Raw genomic sequence first — 21,276 nt, forward strand, 5'->3', positions numbered from 1 at the left:
CTGAAGTGCCCAGTAAAAGCTGATGGGTTTCCCAGACCAGGATCCATAAAAGTGTTATTTGTTCTGTGAAGTGGGAAGAAAGGACAAAGTATTTTTTATGCTTTGCATTTCATTTCCGACTCCCATCATGCTTTCCATTGATGGTGGCATTTCTGCTCTTTTCAGGGTTTCAGGATTTCACTGTGACCCTGGCAGGGTGGAAGACAGGTGCTATGCTCTGCCAAAGGACAATCCACAATGTTGTCCAGGTCTGCTTATTGAGAATTTGCAGTTAACCTATATATATCTACAGGTCATTCCCCTATCCACAAACAGGGGTCTCGATAGGGGTTTTCATCACCACACCACATTGTCCAAGCAAACTTCACCAGGTGATGATGACTCTCCACATGAGCAGTTCAATCTCTAACAACTAGTTCTTATTTTACTTGCCTTCAATATTTTAAAATTGGTCATTTCCTTCCTGCTCCCTTCTCCAACTCATCCCTTATTGGTCACCCGCTTTTCAATCGTACCCGGTCTTTACAGTTGTTGCCTGTCTTCCCCCCCCCACTCCACCATCTCCTGCTCCTCATAAATCTTACACACGCACCTCTCCCACTTCTACTCATATCTTGAGGCGCCATCTGGACACCTTATGTTCATTATCGCTTTGTAGTTCCCACTAATCAGTCTCTCTCTCTTCTAAGTGTGAATAGCCATGCAACCCCCTTACAAGAACCTGCTTTACCCCCACCTCTCATCCCCCTAGCATAAAAACTGCAAGTTGTATGGCAACCTCCTTAGTGTTGGAGTATGAACAAGAAACCCACCCTGTATGTGCTGTAAAGTGGTTGGCATTAGGAAGGGCATCCAGCCATAGAAAACCATGCCAAACCAGACACTAAACATGAGGCAGTCCTTGGACCCATTGGATTCTGTCAAACTGACCAACCCCTACCAACATGAGATATGGACATTAAATGACAATGTTGTTTAGTCTCACTAATAAAACGTCTAAGATTCTGAAAACTGAAACTGGTATAAGAACATATAGAAGAGAAACTACTGCAAATGATGAATTAAAAACAATTATTTTCCTCATCTAACAAAAATAGGTGTCAATCGTACATAAAAGCTGGCAGAGGTGTTCGGGACAAGGATATTGCCAAGACACTGAGCTGAACTTTGGTCTAGGACAGTGGTTCTCTATGGACCCCTTTTGGTTCTTATTTTACTCTAGTGGACCCTCATAACTGTTCGATATTCAAACAATCCTATTATATTTTTAGGATTAAATATTAATAGGAATTGTATAAAAAAAATGTTCATAACATTTTGTGCATTGTAGAAACCTACTAGTTTATAGTTCATAAATTTTAACAACAAAATCTTCAATGGATCCCAGTTGAGAACTGCTGGTTTCAAAGAATATATTGGTGTCACTTTTTGAATTGTTATAAGACTTCAATCAAAGGAGATGCCCTGCACCATGTCTGCAGGCAAGAAGTACATTGGTTAAGAACCAGTAACCGAGGTGACTGAATTCATCAAGTTGGTAGAGGTTGATGCCTTTGAAAGCCTACCAGAAGGAGATGCTCAACTAAGTCGGGACTCTCTCGAGGACACCATTTATAGCACTCAGGGCCTTCAGGAACAAATATGACAAAACATAAAACAAGTTTGAAGCAAGCTCTACTGAATTAAGTTCACCACACTGTTATTGAGGTAAACTATGCTGTACTAAGGGGCAGCAAGAAGCAAGGACCAGAAAACACTATTGCTATGCAAATGATTACTAGCTGCAACAGTAAGAAAGCATTGAGTAACTGTTCGATAAAAATAGAGATCACAAGATTGTGGTTTCAATTCCTGGACCAGCCAATGCATTGTGTTCTTGAGTAAAATACTTCATTTCACGTTGCGCCAGTTCACTTAGCTGGCAAAAATGAGCAATCACGTGATGGACAGTATCCTGTCCAGGAAAGAGTATATGTATAAATATATATATATAAGTCAGAGAAAGTGGGAAACCGGCAAAAGACAAACTGATGCCATAGTAAATATTAAATATGCCAATGAAACATACACACACACACACACACACAAGCAAGTAATAAATATAAAAGAATTTAGAAGACTGGAAAACACATATCTGAATTAAGACCATTCAGAAAAATTAGTTGAGTAAAAGAAAAAACAAAAAAACCCAGCAGAGTAAATACATTAATTGCATTTTTCATTTACAGAACTTACACCAAAAGGCGGTGAGCTGGCAGAAACGTTAGCACGCCGGGCAAAATGAGGTTGACTTTGCCTTTCATCCTTTCGGGGTCGATACATTAAGTACCAGTTACGCATTGGGGTCGATGTAAATGACAATCTGTTAGTCTGTCCTTGTTTGTCCCCTCTATGTTTAGCTCCTTGTGAGCAATAAAGAAATAAGAACTTACACCATCATTTTAATGTCCACTTTTCCATGCTTGTATGGCTCAGATGGAATTTGTTGAGGCAGAATTTCTAAAGTTGGATGCTCTTCCTGTCACCAATCCTCACCAGTTTCTAAAAGGTAATATTTCTCCATCATCATCGTTTAATGATGATAGTGGAGAAATATCTCCATGGCCACACACATTCACACAGAACATTGGAAATGAACAACAACATTTGTATGATGGTTAATGATAATTAACAATCATCACATGATGTCACGACAAGACTACACACAAATATACACATACATATACAATGGGCTTTTGGCTGCCCTCCACCAGATCTACCCACAGGGCTTTGGTTGGCCTGGGACTACAGTAGAAGATATTTGCATGAAATACTGCAATGTGGAACTGAACCCAAAACCATGTGGTCAAGAAGCAGGCTTCTTAACTACACAATCGAATCTGAGACACTGATAATTATATAACCATTTCTAAACCATCATCAATAATGCTGATTTAACAGCTTCTAGGAGATAAAACAAGAACGTGTAGTGACAATTTTGTATTCTTCAAAATCTTTGCACAAAGATCCATGAAATTAAAAAATTCACCAAAAACTTCATTTTGTTTATTTGCATGAGTAAGCCACCATTTGATGACTTAGCAAACTGCTGCTTCTTCAATAAAATGAAGATTTCTGATTTAGACTGAAGGCAAGCAATTTTGAGAGGAGGGGAAGCAGTTGATTACCATCAACCTCCGTATCCGACTTATTTTACGGCCTCCCTCACCACCACCACCGTCCACTAGAAACACGAAACATTGGTGGAATTTGAACTTGTAAAGAGACCAAATGACTACTGTAAAGTATATTTGTTCCAATGCTTCTCGACTAACATTGCAGATTAGTTGGCAAACTAGACATGGCTATGTAGTAAAGATTATTTGCCAACACAACATGGCAGTCCTGGTTTAGGACGAATGTTGCTGTAATTTAGCCCCAGGAGACAGTCTCCAGCTGGCTATACAACACGATCTGTGTCCTAAACCAGGACTGCCATGTTATGTTGGCAAACAATCGTTACTACAAAGTACTGTTGCTGAATAATATCTCACCTTGTGAAATTTAAAAATAGTAATTTTCTAGACATGGCTGTGTTGGTAAGAAGCTTGCTCCTCAACCACATGGTTCTGGGTTCAGTTCCAATGCATGGCACTTTGGGCAAGTATCTTCCTTTGTAGCCTTGGACCAACCAAAGCCTTGTGAGTGGATTTGGTAGATGGAAACTGAAAGAAGCCTGTCATGTGTGTGTGCGTCAGTGTTTATCTCCTACCCCCACTTGCAACTGGTGTTGGTATATTTACATCCCTGTAACTTAGCAGCTCAACAAAAAGACCAATAGGATAAATAGCAAGCTTAAAAAAAAAATTTTTTTTTAATAAATACTGGGGTTGATTCAGTCGACTAAAAATCCTTCAAGGCAGTGCCCCAGTATGGCCACAATCAAATGACTGAAACAAGTCAAAAATAATAAAAAACAAAACATAAAAAACTCAAATTCAAACAGCTATTATAAAATGAAAAGAGTGGAGTGCAGTGAAATATTGAAGGAAAAGAAAAATCAATCTTATGTCGGACTTGACATTTACTAATGTATGTGTGTGCGTGTATGTATTATAAATATATATATACACACACACACATATATATATATATGTATGTATATATAATACAAATAATAAGCCAGCAAAATAATGAATACTATAGACATTCAAGGGTAAAGGACAGTTGAAACAACAAGGCTCTCAGAAATCTACTTAGAAGAAAAAAAAAAGTCCACAACAGATGTTAAAGGAAAGCCAGCACGTGATGCTATGGTGCTTCTCTCCATACGACTGACAGTAGAGAGACTCACCATTATTTCATCATTAGACGCTACTGATAAAACAACTATTCAGAGCTAATGAAATAAAGCTAAAAACCCGAACCAAGTGAGCAAACTGGAAATCCCTCATATATATATATATGCATATAAATATATACATTTACATAAATATATACATATATATATACATATACATATATATACATATATATATACATATACATATATATATATATATATATATATTAATTTTGCTCTCCTCGTATTTTTTACTTCGCTTCCATCACCGCTTCAGACTCTCTCCAATATTTTTACTTATACACGCATGTTTTAACATTTTTATACTTCCATCTGGAGATTTTTTTTTAAATCTATTAATTTATACAAATATATTCTTAATATATTTATTTATTTATAGATCCTTGAAAAAAATGTCTGTATTTATATATTTTTATTCTATCATGTACATTTGTCTTTTAAATCCATCTCTAATTGGAGTCATGTTTGTGGATGGAATTACCAGGTCTTGTTTCTTCACATTACACATTCCAGTCCAGAGAACAGGGTGTCATCATTCCACTATTCTCCTTTGTACGGCCACACCTCGAATACTGCCCCCCCCACCCCCGGTCATCCCATACAAAACAAAACATCTCGAAAATTGAATCACCCCAGAGAGCATTCACTAAACAAATTAAGGGCATGACTGATCTCAATTTCTGGGACTGCCTTCAAGCACTGAAACTCTAATCCTCTCCAGGGCTGCTGCAAACGATACATCATTTGCATGATGTGAAGAATATACTGCCAGCATTGCATAAACGACCTCAACATTAGCTTCAAAATTCATCCAAGGCTAGGACCACGGGCCATTCGTCCCCTACCCAATTCAGAATCACAACACATAAATACACTGCAACACAATTTCTTTTCCCCAACAGGCCCTGCCCTATTTAACATTGTCCCAAAACAGATCAAAGAGGGATACACCTTTAAATGGAATCTGGACAAATTTCTTCAAGGGATACCGGAAAAGCCACCCACACGTGGATGCAACTCACTCAACAAGAACTTCCTACTTGAATGGACCATGATACCACAAAACTTGACTTAAAAAAGATTTAGATAATCCTATCAGGTAGTGCTATTAAGTTAGACGTGGCCTGGACTAATCTTTGGTTGAAACTTATCTAAGTTTTTATATATATATGTATATATATATATATATATTTATCACCAAGACTGTTTCCATCTGTCATATTCACTCACAAGGCTTGTAACAGAAGAAGACATGCCAAGGTGATGTAGAATAGAAATTATCCCCAAATCATGTAGCTGAGAAGCGAACTTCTTAATCATACACTACAGAAATGTCGGTAGACAACTACAAACAAACCAATTAATATACAGATCGTTTATATTTTCAGGTCCCCTAAGGCTGGCAGAATCATTAGCAACTTAGCGGCATTTCACCCATCTTTATGATACGAGTTCAAATGCTGCAGCGGTTGACTTGGCCTTTATTCCCTTTAGGTTGATAACATAGATACCAGTTGAATACTGGGAGAGTCAATGTAATTAACTAGCCCCCCCCCTCCCCACCCCACCAACATCAGGTCTTGTGATGCAGAAAGGATATATTCTCAAATCTCTAATGTTATCAAGTTTGGTTTTTTTTCTTTTACTGGTTCCAGTCATTAGACGGCAACCATGCTGGGACAATGCCTTGAAGAATTTTTAGTCGAATGAAAGGACCCCACTACTTTTTTTTTAAAGTCTAGTAATTATTCTGAACCGCTAAGGTACGAGGACATAACCACACCAACACCAGTTGTCAAATGGTAATGGGACACAAAGGCATAGGATCATCATCATCATCATCGTTTAACGTCCGCTTTCCATGCTAGCATGGGTTAGACGATTTGACTGAGGACTGCTGAAACCGGATGGCAACACCAGGCTCCAATCTAATTTGGCAGAGTTTCTACAGCTGGATGCCCTTCCTAACGCCAACCACTCAGAGAGTGTAGTGGGTGCTTTTACGTGTCACCCGCACGAAAACGGCCACGCTCAAAATAGTGTCTTTTATGTGCCACCCGCACAAGCCAGTCCAGGGGCACTGGCAACGATCTCACTCGAAAATCCTACGGGAGCCAGTCAGGCGGTACTGGCAACGGCCACGCTCAAAATGGTGCATCTCATGTGCCACCCGCACAAGAGCCAGTCCAGGGGCACTGGCAACGATCTTACTTGGCCTGCCGGGTCTTCTCACGCTCAGCACATTTCCAAAGGTCTCGGTCAGTAGTCATCGCCTCGGTGAGGCCCAATGTACGAAGGTCTTGCCTCACCACCTCAGCCCAGGTCTTCCTGGGCCTACCTCTTCCACGGGTTCCCTCAACTGTTAGGGTGTGGCACTTTTTCACGCAGCTATCCTCATCCATTCTCACCACATGTCCATACCAGCGCAATCGTCTCTCTTGCACACCACAACTGATGCTTCTAATGTTCAGCTTTTCTCTCAAGATACTTACACTCTGACGGGTATTCACATTGACATTACACATCCAACGGAGCATACTGGCTTCATTCCTTGCGAGCTTACGTATGTCCTCAGCAGTTACAGCCCATGTTTCACTGCCATGTAGCATGGCTGTTCGTACGCATGCGTCATACAGTCTGCCTTTTACTCTGAGTGAGAGTCCCTTTGTCGCCAGCAGGGGTAAGAGCTCTCTAAACTTTGCCCAGGCTATTCTTATTCTAGCAGCTACACTTTCAGCGCACCCACCCCCACTACTAACTTGGTCGCCCAGATAGCGGAAGCTTTCGACTACCTCTAGTTTTTCACCCTGGAATGAGATAGAAGTTGTTTCCTGTTTGTTTACAGTCTTTATTGCACCTGAACATCTGCCACAAACAAAAACTAACTTGCTAGTTAACCTGCCTTTGATGTTGCTGCACCTCTTATGTGTCCATAGCTTGCACCGGGTACATCTTATAGAGTTACTACCTACTCCTTTTCTACATACTGAGCAGGGCCATCTACCTGAAGGGGTTTGTGTTTTATCTACCTTCCTACTTATTAGGATTTTGGTTTTAGCTAGGTTGACTCTAAGGCCCTTCAATTCTAGACCTTGCTTCCACACCTGAAACTTCTCTAGTTCTGATAGTGACTCCGCAATTAGGGCAAAGTCATCAGCATAGAGGAGCTCCCAGGGGCAACCTGTCTTGAACTCCTGTGATTGCCTGGAGGACTATGATAAATAAGAGGGGGCTGAGGACGGAACCTTGGTGGACCCCTACCTCTACCCGGATTTCATTGCTGTACTCATTTCCAACCCTCACCTTACTGGCAGCATCTCTGTACATGGCTCGCACAGCTCTCACTAACCATTCTTCTATCCCAAGTTTCCTCATTGACCACCAGATAAGGGATCGGGGGACCCTGTCAAAGGCTTTCTTCATGTCAACGAAAGCCAGGTACAGAGGTTTATCCTTAGTTAGGTATTTCTCCTGCAGCTGTCTCACTAGAAATAAGGCATCAGTAGTGCTTTTACCTGGCACAAACCCAAACTGCATCTCATCTAAATTGATTCGCTCCCTAATTAGTTGGGCTATGACCCTCTCTGTAACTTTCATAACCTGATCTAACAGCTTGATGCCTCTGTAATTATTTGTATCTAAAGCGTCACCTTTACCTTTGTAGCAGTTGACTATGATGCTGCTACACCAGTCATTGGGTATGACTCCTTCGTGTATCACCTGGTTCGTAATACAGGTGACTAGGCTATAGCCAACACTGCCAGATATTTTGAGCATCTCTGCAGTGATTCCTGATGGGCCGGGGGCTTTCCCGGTCTTCATACTCTTAATTGCTTTATCTACCCTGGTACTATCAACTCGGATAGCTGGTCCCTCTATTGGGTCGACATACGGCAGGCTCTCTTCCTCCCATTCATTCTCTTTATTAAGCAATCTATTGTAGTGGCATCTCCAGACCTCTTTCTTTGCATCCTCATTTAGTGCAAGCGTACCATCATCCATGCAAACACATTTCTCTCCTACAACATCACTATTCTCTCTCCTACACTGTCTTGCAACACGAAATACCTCGAGTCTTTGGTCCTCACGGCGCAGAACATTGGCAAATCTTTTCTTATCTGCTTCCCCTCTGGCTAAATAAACCTGTCGCCTAGCCTCCCTTCTGGCACATTGGTACAATTCCCTGCTACCACCGTTCTTCCAGTCCTTCCAAGCCTGTTTCTTTTGTCTAATAGCCCTGTCTACCTCCTTGTTCCACCACCACGTTACTCTGGGTCGGGAGGGGACCTTACACCACCCACAAATCTGGTCGGTGGCTTTCAACAGGTTGTCCCGCAGAAATCTCCAATTGTCTTCCACGTTGTATGATGCTCTATCCCCTTCTATTTCGTTAAATTCTTCAAGTAACTTGTCTCTAAGTCTCTGTCCATTTGCAGGGTCTTTAAGCTTCCACACCCTTCTCCTCCAAGCCGGTCTAATTCTGGACACCCATTTTGCCTTGATCCCAAAGTCGCTAACTACTAATCTATGTTGTGGGGTACATTCTTCGCCAGGGTAGGTTTTGGCATTTATAAGCCGCCCTCTTTCCCTATTTCTGGCGAGGATGTAGTCGATTTGGCTAGAGTGTCTGCCGGAGCGGTAGGTTACTAGGTGACTGGCAGGTTTCCTGAAGTTGGTATTGCAGACCATAAGATCGGTTGCATCACAGAACTCCAGTAGTCTGGTTCCCTCCTTGTTGCGTTAACCGAAGCCATAGCCTCCATGTATGCCATGGAAGCCTCCAGCACAACGTCCAACATGACCATTGAAGTCTCCAGCCACAAAGAGAAGGTCCCTGTCACTCGTCGACGAGGTAGTCGTTGGTGATTTTTTTTCCCTCCGTCTTCCTTTTCTATTGGACTTTCCTCTGTCTCCTGTTTCTGAAGAAGAGCTTTGCTCAAAACATAAAACACCCTTTCATTCTTTCTCTGAGCATCTTTTAATACTTTGCATCGTTGTTTTATTCTTCATTTAAAAAAAAATTATATATATATATATACGATGCTTCCATCTATCAAATCCACCCACAAGGCTCTGGTCAGCCTGGGACTATAATAGAAGACATTTGTCCAAGGTGCCATGCAGTGGGACTGAACCTGGAACCATGTGGTTGAGAAGTAAGCTTCTCACCACACTGGTTATTCTTATTTAAAAAGCTGTCCCAAATTGATCATATTAAGCAGCAGCTTCATTCATATATAACTTACTTTAACCCTTTTGTTACTGTATTTATTCTGAGATGCTCTGCGTTTCTTTCAATTACTTTTGAATATAACAAAGAATTTAGTAAAAGAACTTAGTTATCATTAAGCTAGTGCTAGGAACATTAATTGTGACTAAGGTTTGGTGGAAGATTTTAATTCAAAAGTAATGAAAACAAGACATTTGTACTCAGAGCCAGAGGCGGGTTCAGCCGGGTTGGAAATCGAAAGGGCTATGTGTCATATGATTGAGGATTCAGTTAAAAACCATTTAAATAAAATGTTTTAAATTGCCAAGTTGTATTTATGCAATACAAAAAATTACAGAACAAACTATGAGGGGGGGGGGGGCAGAAAAACAAACAAACAAACAAAAGAAACAAGTGTTAGTTAAAAAAAAAAAATCTTTATCACATGAGCTGACAAATGAATTTCATTATAAGCTTAAATTTTGATTAAAGTCAAAATTAATGTCACTGATTTGAGATTAAATATAGACTTTGATACAATAAACAATAGAGACTTTGCATCAGAGTTTGTTCTTGTGCAGACACAGATACTGCTATGAAGTTGAGAAGTTCAAATCCCAAATCTACAGTTTCAGTTTCAATCCCACTACATGTCACCTTGGCCAACTGCTTCCCACTATAGTCCTGGGTTAACCCAAAAACTTAAAGTGTGCATGTGTGTGTATTTATTTCTTTCATTAATATTTAGATGAAACAACAGAGTGACTCAAGGGCCAGGAGTTTCATGGATTAGCACTCATGAAAGGGAGTTTGATATGCGCTGATGCATGAAACTCTCGACCCTCGACACTCTGTGGCTCCAGCTAAATATTAATAGCAGAGAAACATATGGGAACTCAAGTTTTGAGTTCTAGTATTCCTCCTTGCATTAGCTATGTGATAAGAAGTTTTCTTCCCAACCACATTGATCCAGGTTCAGTCCCACTGCATGGCACCATGGGCAAGTATCTTCTGCTATTGGCTCAGGTCAAGCCTTCTAAGAGAATGTGGTTGACAGAAACTGAAAGGTGCCCATTGTATGTGTATATATCTGTATCTACATATATATCCATATCTATATCTTTCTATATATATAGTTGAAATTTATGGAAAAACAAAAGACGAAAACATGTGTATGGACAACAAGCAAGTGTATTAGTTTGACGCTCGGGAAAATGAAGAAGTCTTTTACGTTTCAAGCCTACGCTCTTCAACAGAAAGGAATAAGAGAAAGATAAACAGAGAGAGAATGAAAAAAACTTGAGTGTTTTACCTCTGATCTATCTATATATATATATATATACCTTCCACAATGTAACCTCGTGGACATCGGTGTTGATTTTTTCTTTCTCTGTTTTTCCCTTCTCTGAACTTTCCTTGTTTCCGATGAAATGCTCCAACCGAAACGTCATACTCTCCCTCTTTCCTTTCCCGAGCGTCTACTAACACTATCCGTATCACGTTGTCTTTTGTCTTTTTTTTAAACTTATATATATATACATATATATACATACACACACACACACACACACACACGTGTGTGTCTGTCCCTCACCACCACTTACAACTAGTGTTAGTGTGTTTATGTTCCTGCAACTTAGTGGTTTGGCAAAAGACACCAACAGAATAAGTATCAGTCTCTTAAAAAAAAGTATTGGGGTTGATTCATTTGACTAAAAATTGAAGGTGGTGCCCCAGCATGGGCACAGTCTAATTACTGAAACAAAAAATTTGACCAATTAGCTGGCTTGAAACTTGAATACTAGACCAAACAGTTTGGAGGGTGAATGGTTGTTGTGAAAGGTTGAGCTTAAGAAAGGGAAACCTGTCTGCAGACAAATGGTACAAGAATGAGGTTTACAGACATCAAAAATACTAAATATTTGGGGGGGACAAGATAGAATAACGCAAAACACCAGGTTTCAGCATCTCACCATTGTCTCCAAATGGAAAAAAAAAAAGGGAAATATTGACTTCTCTGATCTGGGAATATGGCATTTAATGTGCTTCAAAAATATTCTTTAATGAAATTATTAAAAGAAGCCAGCAGTTCAGTTCTCGTTTTTAAGAACCAGTTAAAAGCAGCACAGCAGGAAGCTGATGGTTGATAATGTTCCATATGACTTATTGGATGCTAATGGTTTTCATTATTTAATACCCATTTTCCATGAAGGTATGTGTTGAATGGTTGACAGGGTTTCTAGGGCTGGATGCCCTTATGCTCTTCCTAATGCCAACCACTTTTTACATGACACATGACCTACCTCTTTTACCTACATTGTAATATATATGGCTGCACAAATTGGGACTGAACCCAGAACCATGTGTGGTTGGGAAGAAACCTTACCACACACCCACACCATCAATACAATATCAGGGAGTGCTTGTTACCCCTGATCTAATTGAGTCAGCCAAGAAGATATTTGAAACCCTCTTGTTACACATGTCCTTCCAATCTTTCACACAGCCAGAGCCCTCAATCCAACAATAATCCCAATGGGTCACAGTAAACCGTGCTGCAGGTATACAGTAGGATACCTTTTACAATTACTTGAGAAAATCTCCCACAAACACCAAGAAGCATTTCCACACCATCAATAACAGAGAGGTATTCATTGCCCCCACCATGACTACCATTAAGAAAAAGGTGCTCACTCCGCTATTGCCACCATCAAGGACAAGGTGTTCACCATGAGAACAGCAAAAGCTGCTTTTGTACTTAGCCACAGCTTCAGACATTATTAGGTCCTTACTTGACAAGATCTCTCTACTAACTTTTCAGAATCCTTCAACTAGTTCCCTTTTCAACAAAGATGACTCACCTTTACTTTGCACTCCTTGACCCCCCCCCCACCAGACCTCACATGCACACACAGATAATGTCATCATCATCATCATTGTTTAACGTCCACCTTCCATGCTAGCATGGGTTGGATGATTTAACTGAGGACTGGTGAACCAGATGGCTACACCAGGCTCCAATCTGATTTGGCAGAGTTTTTACAGCTGGATGCCCTTCCTAACGCCAACCACTCCGCAAGTGCAAAAATGCTACGAGGTCTTTTTAAGCCAAAAGGCCAACTAGTTTTGGCAGTGTCTTTGCCATCAGCCACCAACAGTGTGCTCGGCTACCTTGTACCTTTTACCAAACCTTTCAGACTCACAAAATGATGCAAGTGTGTGCTCCAGCCCCAAGGAAAGTGAACTTTCTGACCACAGTAACTCTCATCCTCACTTTTAAAATCTCAAAAACAATGAACATGATAGCAAGGGACCATCTTTATTCCTCTCAAGAGCTGAACAGCAGGTCTTCAGAGAAGAAATCCCGCCCCCCTGGAAAGTGTTCTGACCCTTAACTTCTCCAATATACATCTTCCTATTTATGAAGAGTACACAACTAAAATACTCGAGTCATAATAAATGCTGGACCTTGTAATCTGAACAGCTTTTATGGTGATCACACTTCTAAAATTTAAACAAAACCGTTTCTCAAAGACATAGTGTTTCTTCTTCAAGAACTGAATTTACTAGATACCAACACCTTCTCCAAAGTCCTAATGATCCCCCAAATGGATCATTCATTCATCTATAAATGATGCCTTTATCTGACAGACACACACTCAGGCTGCATTATTAAAAATTACTGTGTGGCTAAAATTTTCCCTTTTCATCAATTTCAAACCAGAGGCCAAATGATGTGTAACATTCACCCTTTAGCATAAGAATTCTTGAAGGTGCAATATGGCTGAATGGTTAAGGAGTTGGCTTCCAAACCACAAGATCACAGGTTTGATCCCACTGCATGGCATCTTCGGCAAATGTCAGTTCCCTTAGCCTTGGGTTAGCCCATATCTTGTGAGATTAGGTAGATGGAAACTGCATAGAAGCTTCTTAGGTGGACTGTACCTGTAATTCAAAAGGTACATCCTTTTCACATATACCATGTCACAATGATTCTGCCTGAAAATAACATTTAGGGTACGTTTATCTTAGGAATACTCAGCAACTTGTTGATTCAGTTGATCAAACAATTGGCACCTAATCATTAAATCACAGATATCCATCATCACTGCCACCAACATTCCTCCTCCACTCAATATTGTTGACATCACCTTCCAATTGATTTGTCCCTCTTGTCATTACTAATGTGTTTAAATCTCATTATCTTCATTTTTACATCAATTCTTTCATACTGACATAGGTTGGATGGGTCATCACACTTCCTGAGGCAGCTCTTTTTTTTGGAGTCACTGCCTTCCAAGATGGCTTGAAAGATACATTTTCATTTGTGGTTTTTATAGCCAAATGCCCTTTATGGAAAGTACTGGATGCATTTTGTTATGGCACCAGCATTAGAGAGGTTGTCATTTCCTCAACAAGACTAAAGAATCTTTTCAACTCAATGTTGTCTCCCCTAATTTACCCAGCCATTACACAAAGACTATTGGATGTTTTACCTTTGTACCAGCAGTAGTAAGATTGTCCTGTTACCTACATGACTAAAGAATCGTTACTACTCTATGATGTGTCATTCCAATCAAAGCATAGACTGAGAAAGTGAATGGTAGAATCAAGACTATGAGGATAAAAACTGAAGAATTGGGGCAAGACAGTGGTAGAGATAATGCACAAACAAAATTCTTTGTTCAGAATTGTAACCCTCCCTACAACTTCCTCACAAGCATCAGCCTGCAAGAGTTCAATCAGAAAATGAACTTCAACTTCACTAAACAGGGAAGTGCCTGTAAAGGTTACAAGCACTCCTCCCCTTCGTTCTGAATTAAAAAAAAAAGAAAAGAAAAAAATAGGCCGGCTTCAGTTGATGTCAGTTGTCCTCTGCATAGCAGACTGTGTCTGGGAAGATCTCTTCTGTGTTTTTCTGTAATCTGTTGAAGAGAATTCTAGTTAGGATCTTCCTTTTTAAATGTGGGGACATTTCTCCAGAGCTTCCACATATTGATCTTCCTAATTCTATTAAAGATATGGAGCTAAGTATGAAGAATGATCCTCCGCTTTGTTCCAAACAGATTGTCCGGCACAAGTGCTTTTGAAGAACTGTGAGTGAAATTTTGGGAGAAGTCGTGAAGAGAGAACTCATAGTGGTGTTATTTACAGCTTTAAAATCTCCAGGAACTAAATAAGTGTCTGAAGATTAGCTAATAAGAAATGTTACAGGTTTTAAGAGTCTCCATATAAGGTCTGGTCAATAGTACTTATTACCATGTGCTACTCAACATCCTTCCTGCTATAAGTACATCTGGCTTGTATGAAAAATAACTTTATATATATGTATATATATCATCATCGTTTAACGTCCGCTTTCCATGCTAGCATGGGTTGGACGACTTGACTGAGGACTGGTGAAACCGGATGGCAACACCAGGCTCCGTGTGTGTATATCAAAAATGGGAAAAGCCTTCCCCATTTTCAATATATACTGCTCTACATCTCAGAGTGCACTTCTTTCGAATTTATGTTTTTTACAAACGATATATATTTCCCCTCTCCCCACCAACTAAGGACAGCTTTGCGCTTTCCATCAACCACTTGGCTCATCTTTTCTTTTCAATTAAACTACACTATGTTTCCTGGGGGTAAAAAAAAAAAGGAGGATTTCTGCAACTTTGATCAATCAGACCTCTGATCAAAGCATTCCAATCACGACCATCTCGTCTTATTTTCATTTTTATTTGGAATTTTTTTTTTTTTAGATACTCCCTGATAGAACCATTTTGGTTTTCAATAGGATACACGCCCCGTCCAGTCATAGACAAGGACAGAAGATAGGGAGGTCAGACAAATTTTGTCGCAGATTCTCGTCGAAAATTATGTCTTTCAGTGTGAAGTGTTGAGTAGCTTGTTTCTCCTCTCACATATTGTGAGAGGAGAAACAAGTATCGATGATCGAACAAGCAATGCAATAAGCTATTAACCATGAGTAGGTTTCTTTTCTCTCTTTCGCTTTTTAATAAAAAATAAAATAAAAAAAAAAGAAGAAATTGTCTTCAAGCTAAGTTGTACAATGTAGTGTACGTTTGTGATCAATAGTGTATTAAAACATATGGTGAAATACAAGCCCATAAATGTCAGAATTAGGTTATCTAAAAAGGAAGAAAAATAGTTTTTGCTAAGAAATGAATTAAATTTGAAGACGATCGTTCATGAAATGTGTGACACGCATACAAGTCTTCTTAGAGGCTGGTTAAGGTACGCCGATTTCACAGAAGCTCAATCAAGAACACAATCGCGGGTGCGCGTAATTAAATTTATGAAAATATCGAATTAAAAAAAAAAAAAAGGACAACAAGGTATAATTAGGAATTTATAATATACAAGATGGAAATAGCGATAAAAGACTATTAATGTCGTACAAAGCGTACAAGAAGTGGGCGTGGATCGTTTAATATATAAATTAAAAACAACAAATAAACATGATAGTTAATGATAATTGATAACAACAGTACAACTTTTTTTTCTTCTTTTTAATACGACAAATTTTTTTTTTAAATACTGAAATACAGCTAAAAGAAATCCATGAAAATTTAAGCAGAAAGGAAATATAAAGAAAAAAAACATTATTTGTAAGATGATTAATTAACTGAAATTGCTTAAGTAGTTTAATAATTAATTGATCAGAAGAAAATTAATCAGAGCGACCATTTTTCGAGTCAAACGTAGTTCAGTGAATTTAAATACACACACACATACATACATTATATATGTGTGTGTGTGTGTCTACAGGGACGGCCATAAGTCGCTTTACCTTAACTCATTTCTAATAATAAAAGAAATGGGTAAAGCGATTTATGGCCATCCCTATATATATATATATATATATATATATATATATATATATAAGCACACCGTTCGGGTCTGATTGAATTTACAAGCAGTCCTAGTTCCGTCTAGAAGGTTAGATAGTAAAATAATTAAATCTGAGAGACTGTTAAATATATCATTTATAGACTGCCATCTATAAAACAATTTACAACGAAACACCGAAGGTGTGTGTGTGTGTGTGTGTGTGTGTGTGTGTGTGTGTGTGTGTGTGTGTGTGTGTATATACACACACATATATATATAGATAGATAGATACATATATATCTGTATGATTATATCTACTCACACACACCAATCTGTGTATATAGATATGCAACTCTCTCTGCCACACACAAATGTATATATATATATATATATCGATAATATATATTCATTTCAACGCAACAGTAATAATTTAGAGAGTGTGTGAGGAGAGCTGCATACCATCCAACCTGACGTTAGAATTCCTTAGCAGAGTTACAACAGATTCAGTGAAGATACAGCTTTTAATCTAACGAATAGTCGGCTCGCTTGATGATTCCCCATTTAAAATATATGCAAATATAGACGAAGAAAGCCGGAGTACATGGATAAATTTGACATTTTGTATTTTATTTTATTTTCTATAACAAGATATAGAAAGAAAAAGGGAATCAAGAAATAGAAAATATATATAGAGATATATATAGATATTACAAGCAGGATAAAGCGATCAAGACATCAAATAGTCTTCAGATGAGATGTAACAATATAAATTTATAACCACTTGAGTGGTAATTAAATGGTTTGGAAAGAATAAGGAATAATTCGATCAAAATACCCACCCACTTGCACAAAAAGCAATAAGCATCATTGAAGAATTAATACACACACAATATAATTTAGATGAAATATGAATTTATTTATGATATATTTTGTGGCTGCATTTTCATGTATGATCGTTTATAAGAGAGGGAGGAAAAAAAGAAAGAAGCCAGAATCGTTTTGTGTAATTTGCTGTGAAATGTATGAAAGAAAAAAAAAAAGGTTGGCAAATTCTTACCTTAAGCCCAGTGCCTAAGACAATAACATCGTAAGTCTCATCCATGTTGAGTAGATTTGTGATATAATGTGAACAGAAATTAAATAGGGAGGGTTTTTAAAAAAAACACTTGTAATTCTTTGGTCAATTCGATTTATAAATTGGTGAAAAAGGAGAATCTCTGGAAACAAGATGGCTGTGAGTTGACATAAAATATGGTGGCTGCTGTAGTACTGGTGGTGGTAGCGGCTGAAGAACTGCTGATGGTGGTGGAGGTAGCTGCTGTATTACTGCTGATGGTGATGGTAACGGATGTATGACTGCTAATGGGGGTGATAGTGAGGAACAGTGACGGTAGCAGTGGTGACGCTGCTACTGCTGATAATGGTGCTGGTGGTAATGGTTGTTGTATTACTGCTGATGATGATGATAGTGGTGGCTGGTGCCTCACTGGCGGTGATGGTGGTGGAGGCGGTGGCTGCTATGTTACTAATAATTTAGGTGGTGCTACTACTATAGTAATTACGATGGTGGTGATAATGCTGGCCTGTTGCGGCGTATGAATTGATTTGACGACATGTATAGCGGAGGAAGCAGTTAGAAGGTTCCACAAGCTATAGTGCTGTGAGTTAACAAGAAAGCAGCTGCACCATTACTACTACAATTACTAAACATTAATGATAGAGAGGGAGGAATTCTTCATTAGGACGGCTGTGATTGCGTTATGGAGACGTAACGAGGCGCCGTGAAATAATATAGTTCGCAGTTAGAAGATAATTTTTTGTAACAAATATCGATGCTTTCAGACATCGTCTTCGATCCTAATTCTTATTGAAGTTAATCTTTTCTTTTGGTAATAATTATTTAAATAACAAACATGTATTCATACAATTGAAACTTCCTAAACGATAATAAATGTAATTGACCTCCACGGTTGTAATCATTTCCGGGTCATTTAATTTATTTAGCGAACTTTGCAAAATTGCTCAAATAAAAATAAATTAGTTTTTTCGTATTTTTCAAAAATAATTACTTAGAAATATCGAATAGCTTGTGAAAAAAATATTGCTTTTAAATTAATATTAAATGACATCATTTTTTAAATTAAAAATTATGTAATATCTTCCCCGAAGAATATTACATAATTTATTTCTGCATTTAAAAATTAGACCAAGTGATTTTTAAAAACTACATGAAAGATAACTACACACACACAAACATATATATATATATGTGTGTATATATATATATATATATATATATATATATATATACACACATATATATACACACCTACATATACGATAAACACACATTTATATATATATATATATATATATATATATATATGTATGTATGTATGTATTAAAAAAAAAACCGGTTACCAAATTTTGTAGTCACACCGTGAAAAACAGGTATAAATAAGAATAACAACAAACAAAAAGTTATTTTATAGGCAGAATGAAAAGAACAAGTATTTATTTTTATTGTATTTCACAAACATCAAGTAATTTGTTTGTTTTGCATCCTTCGTGAAGAGTTGAAAAGAATGTCTCTTGACAAACCGATTGCGAAGGCATGCTGATAGCTTTGACAGCGCCTTTACCGAAATTCGGACAGGTTATGTCGTGAGGCAAAATACAACTTTATAATAAATGCGATGGGTGCATAATCGAATAGAAAAGCAAACTTAGAAAAACGTAATCGCAATCTAATATATAATTTGACGCTTTAATTAAATTTGGATTTATTTTTTCTAAATGGTTGAGATTTGTTTCGTCTGCCCCCACCACCACCTCTTGCACGGTGAGATGAGCAACAATGAAGATCGGCGGAGAGAAGAACGGCGCTGATGACACCATCAGCGGAGAGGTCAAAGCAAAGCTTGCAGCTCTCTCCAAATCCACCGAAGTAATGCTGTAACGAAAGAGGAAAACCAAAGAAACGTATTTAAACGAGAGAGAGAGGGAAAAAAGGGGGCAATCGTTGAGAGATCGTCATATATTTTCATCTTTTTTATCACTTCGGTTTATATTATTATTCCATGGCTGATTCTAACAAAAACCCAGGGACCGCAGACGGATGCTGCTCTTCTTCTGCAATCCCTAAGAAATCGAATAATCGGGATCCTCCCCACTACCAAAAGCAGGCCCGTAGTTCTATGGGTAAGATCAATTTGTTTGAAACTCTTAAAACCGATTCCTGCATTGATAATATTTCTTTATTGTCCTGTAACAACATGCCATAACAAACATCCTTATATTATTGTTAATCACGCAATCATCAAACAACCAACACAACAAGGTATCCCAACTATCGCACATTTATTATTATTATCATTTTCCTTTTTAAAAATAAAAACAATTTTTGTGTGGCTGATGTGTAATTAATTAACAGAAGAAAACTTAATTGGAATACATTTATTTATTGTTTTGTAAACCAAGTCGAAGCTTTACAAGTAGACAGACCTATGTGTTGTTAATCAACGTTGAATGTTAATAAATGATTTAATTTCTTTATTATAACAATTGTGGAACATAACTTCAGTTAGCATATTATAGGAATGCTGTAAATATTGCCAGTATTTTTCCGGAATATTATAAATACTGTCTATAGTTCACAGGAATATTGTAAATATAACGGGTATTTAACAGGTAGAGTGTAAATATCATCAGTATTTCACAGGTATATTAGTAAATATAACTGGTATTTTACTTGGATATAGTAAAATAACCAACATTTCGTAGGTATATTATGAATATGGCCAGTATTTTGTAGGAATGTAAATATTGTCAGTATTTTACAGGAATATTGTAGATATTACTGGTATTTTACTAGAATATTGTGAATACAACCAGTATGTTACTAAAATATTAGAAATATTGCCAACATTTTACTAGAATCTTGTAAATATTGTCCACATTTTTCTGGTGATTTCTGCGTCACTTTTATTTCTAAATCTTTTTAAAGTTGGTTTCCAACTCCGATCTTGCTCTCTTCCTCGATTTCAAAGTTTGTTTTCTTTCCCTTTTAAGTATGCCATTAATTAACGAGAAATGTCTAATTACTACACTAAAAATACCCTAATAAATGTACAAGTTAAGTGCTGTGTGTCTCTTCCATATATCTAATAATAAACATTCGTTTCCTTTTCTGTTATTTTCGTTTTTAGCTCCAAGGTAACGCTTGCAACCAGAAACGACCCCCACCCACAAAATAATGCTTTCAATTTTGATAATTTTTGCATAGTTTTAATGAACTTTCGAATAATAAATTATCACACAATAAATTATTGGTATTTCATACTTTTTTTTTTACTTCACCTCAAATAGTTATTTAAATTTAAACGAATTCTGTAAGGGAGGGGTTAAATAGTTTTTTCTTTAATAGTTCTGTATTCCCTCTCTCTCATTTTCCCATTATTTCTATCTACCTGTCGCATTTTAGTTGTTAATACTTTACTGTAAGTTTTCATATAAAGGTTACATTATTTCTCAAACAGATCCAATATTTTTCTTCATTTCTGTTTAAAAAGTTCCATTTAACATTCAGGAATGGTCTCCCCTCCTCCTCCTCCCCGTCTTTCTCTCTCGTGCCTTCTGTCCTTCTCTATCTTCTTCTCCCCTCTCTCTCTCTCTCCTGTTGTCTCCTTCTTTCTCCCTTTTCTCTCCTCTCTCTCTCTCTTACCCTCTCTTTATTTATCTTCTGTTCTGTCTCTCTCCCTTTATGTCTTCCAGTTCTCTCTATTGCTCCCTCTCCACCTTCTGTTCTCTACATCTCTCTTTCTTTTTTTGCTCCTTCACTCTCTCTCTCTCCGTCTTTTTACCCTCTCCCTTCCTCTCTCTC

At 38.0% G+C, this 21,276-nt stretch overlaps 2 protein-coding genes across 3 annotated transcripts in view; one reads left to right on the forward strand and one right to left on the reverse strand.

Moving 5' to 3' along the window:
• LOC106870635 (rab GDP dissociation inhibitor alpha) overlaps nt 1-17,665 on the reverse strand; it is a 50,674-nt gene extending 33,009 nt beyond the window's left edge. Inside the window, exon 1 of the mRNA XM_014916776.3 lies at nt 17,452-17,665. Within this exon, the coding sequence (XP_014772262.1) occupies nt 17,452-17,496 (45 nt within the window). The 5' untranslated portion in view covers nt 17,497-17,665. The remainder of the gene's footprint in view (nt 1-17,451) is intronic.
• Nucleotides 17,666-19,243: 1,578 nt separating this feature from the next.
• The window catches only part of LOC106882205 (E3 ubiquitin-protein ligase RNF123), a 117,990-nt gene continuing 115,957 nt past the window's right edge, over nt 19,244-21,276 (forward strand). For both annotated transcript variants that reach the window (XM_089348028.1, XM_089348024.1), the window contains exon 1: nt 19,244-19,595. In XM_089348028.1, the coding sequence (XP_089204154.1) occupies nt 19,475-19,595 (121 nt within the window). In that variant the 5' untranslated portion in view covers nt 19,244-19,474. The remainder of the gene's footprint in view (nt 19,596-21,276) is intronic.

The sequence above is a fragment of the Octopus bimaculoides genome, chromosome 1 (assembly GCF_046866305.1).
Source record: "Octopus bimaculoides isolate indiv1 chromosome 1, ASM4686630v1, whole genome shotgun sequence".
Classification (NCBI taxonomy): Eukaryota; Metazoa; Mollusca; class Cephalopoda; order Octopoda; family Octopodidae; genus Octopus; species Octopus bimaculoides.